The sequence below is a fragment of the Limulus polyphemus genome, unplaced genomic scaffold (genome assembly GCF_000517525.1).
Source record: "Limulus polyphemus unplaced genomic scaffold, Limulus_polyphemus-2.1.2 Scaffold3881, whole genome shotgun sequence".
In the NCBI taxonomy this organism is placed as follows: Eukaryota; Metazoa; Arthropoda; class Merostomata; order Xiphosura; family Limulidae; genus Limulus; species Limulus polyphemus.
The window spans coordinates 19,236-22,083 of record NW_013669491.1 but is presented as its reverse complement, the minus strand read 5'-3'; the positions used below and the strand labels follow the sequence as shown (position 1 = coordinate 22,083).

Here is a 2,848-nt window from a genome sequence, read left to right as displayed (position 1 = left end):
TATATGTAAATTCGATGACGAGGAACCCACTTTGAGATTAATAATGTCTGGAGACGGCTTGAATGGGTAATGAAGAAAAACTTTAATATAAGTTTAACATAACAGCAAATTCACAACGTTTCGACAAGGTTTTGTCATCATCATGATGTACCTGATGATGACAAAACCTTGTTGAAACGTTGTACATTTGCTGTTATGTTAAACTTATATTAAAGTTTTTCTTCATTACCCATTCAAGCCGTCTCCAGCCATTATAACTGATGTTTATGTGTGTTTCGTAAGTAAAGTAAACTATATTATTCCTTTATTGTTACTTTAATTAACTGTATCGTTTAGAATGTTTAATATATTTGACTTTATTATCTTCTAGTTTATATTTTTACACTTTTTTAGAGAGACTGTTTAGCATTGTCATCATAGTATATGGATTGAGGCTAATTTAAGTCTCCTAAGCTAGCCGAATCTCGTGAGATATTATTGGGATTACGGCCAAAAATTTTGTTAGCAGCGAAGGAACTCATTTAATATAATAATCTGTTCTAATATCTATAAGTAAGAGCGTCAGAAAAGATCATCTAATTAGCTATGCTCATTACCAGGTTAATTTATTATTTTCGATCTAAGTAGGTTGCCTGGTTTGATCAGAAGGTAACATTATTTATATTACAACTGTAACTATAATGGAAAAACTCTTCATTCAGATTAGGCTTTCAGTTTAATGGTTTATGTGTTAAATAGTTATACTGTGGACTACACAGATCCAATGAATTTCAATACTTTTATCTTTAATTTAACCGCAAAGTTTCTTCTTTGGAGGGAGGACATCAATCTGTGGAATGCGAGGGGTGTTAGGTTCAAGCTGGAGTCTTAACACCGGTATTTTTATACCAGCCTTCATATCCAACAGATTCGAGCTGGTGTCTCATCACTGGTATTTTTATGTCAACCTTTATATTCAACATATTCGAGTTGGGGTCTCAACACTGGTACTTTTATACCAACCTTCATATCCAACTTATTCGAGTTGGGATCTCAACACCGGCACTTTTATACCAACCTTCATATCCAACATATCAATCCGAGCTGGGGTCTCAACAGTGATATATATAAATCAATCTTCATATCCAACATATCACACTCGAGCTGGAATCTCTTTAACAACCTTTATTTCTAATGTATCTATTACCTTTAAATTGGAATATTAAAATAATAATAATTTTCTGTCAAGTTTCAATACGGATGGCTAAATCAGATAATCATAGCTTGAGTTAAAAGTGTAGGGAAGTATTAAACTTGTTTCTTCTTTTTTTCCTGAACCACGATTTTCATAACTTTTCTGATGTATTTCGAGACCAGTAAAAATAAAATAAAGATCTTAACTAAACCATGCTCAAAATGGCTTCCAGCTTGATGTAATAAAGGATATGGTGATGTCGTTTCAACAGATCAGACTTTTTAAGTCCGACATCTTATTTATTGTACACATCTTCAAATCCTTAAAATGTTAACCCCTTCTAAGTCAATATTTATTCATCTTTTATTTTCAAGTATAAGTTCACTACTTATAATTGCCAAACAATGTAAGTAATATTATAAAGGCGGCGTCAGATTTATAATAACTTTGTTGATAAGAAACAGTAGGTTAAAATATAAAGAAATCAAAGAGTCCAAGTTTGTAATCAACTTTACAAAAAGTGTTCATCCGCTTTCGTGATGTGAGATTTTCTCTTCAGATATGTTTGGTGACTTTGGATCATGGAATTAATGGTCTTCTTCGTGGGTTACCAATTCTAATAAGATTCATTACAAGAGTGGACTTTTGTATTTCTTTATATTTATACATCTTTCAGGACTGATTACATTTATTCTAACACTTCTGTTTTAACGACTAGTAAGCCACATAAATTAGAGCTATGTCCGCCTTATATTTCTCGAAATTACTATCTCGAGAATTCATCTTACCTGAGAAGCCCGGTCACTGTACTGTAGTGCATGGCCAATCTCTGCAATACCCGTATAACCAGCGACCAAAGATAGAAAAAATGAAAAGGGCCTATTTAGAAAATTGAACACCAGAACAGGTTGGACACTTTCTATTGTTTGACACGACACGTTTATCACTTTTTCTGTGTCATTCGGCAGTGCCACCCAGCTTGTGAGAAAAGTGAAGTTTTTCTTGGTCAAGCGATTTTCGACTTCATCCATTTTCCGTCGAAGGGCCTGGCCAAGTAGGGAAGCAGAATCTGACGGGAAGGCGGCCAGAAGAGGAACCGTCACTGCGGCTATCTGGATCGTCCAGATGACGTAGAAGAAAATGAATAGTAACAGTAATAGTCCTCGAAACATATTTCTCGTGTAAAAGGGCCGCTATGATCGACCTAAGATCAAGACGTGTCTCTGCCCCGAAAAAAGACAGGCGAGTTGCAGAACTAAAAATGGCCATCAGAGTTTGTTACCGCTACATCCTATTCAAGGGCAGGTATTCTTGAAGAAATACGTAACCCACCTTCCACCTCGGTGAAAGCGTTAGAAAACCATGCTTTAAGCCAAACATTAAAATTAAGCTTTTTCTCCGACTAACTGTGTTAACCCGAGAAATGAGAAGCACCGGATTGACTGCTTCCAAACGAGCGCACTACCTACTGTGTCTACTGCGCAGACGCAGTTGCTTTTCTTGTGATCGATTGAAAGTTGGATAATATCAGTTGGTCTCGTCTGTCTGTGATTAAAGCTCCAGGATGTGAAATGTAAGTAGTTCACGGTGAGCGAATTATGTGTTTAGTTCCAAAGCAATCGCTTTTAATGGTGGTATATTGAAGAGAAAAACAAGACAAAATCCCTGGTCTAT

General features: G+C 35.6%; 1 protein-coding gene across 1 annotated transcript in view; it reads right to left on the bottom strand.

Annotated features, from left to right (window-relative positions):
• Positions 1-2,584, bottom strand: part of LOC106470211 (glutamate receptor ionotropic, NMDA 3A-like) — an 85,338-nt gene extending 82,754 nt beyond the window's left edge. Inside the window, exon 1 of the mRNA XM_013930751.2 lies at positions 1,963-2,584. Coding sequence (XP_013786205.2) covers positions 1,963-2,346 — 384 coding nt within the window. The 5' untranslated portion in view covers positions 2,347-2,584. The remainder of the gene's footprint in view (positions 1-1,962) is intronic.
• Positions 2,585-2,848: the final 264 nt, after the last annotated feature.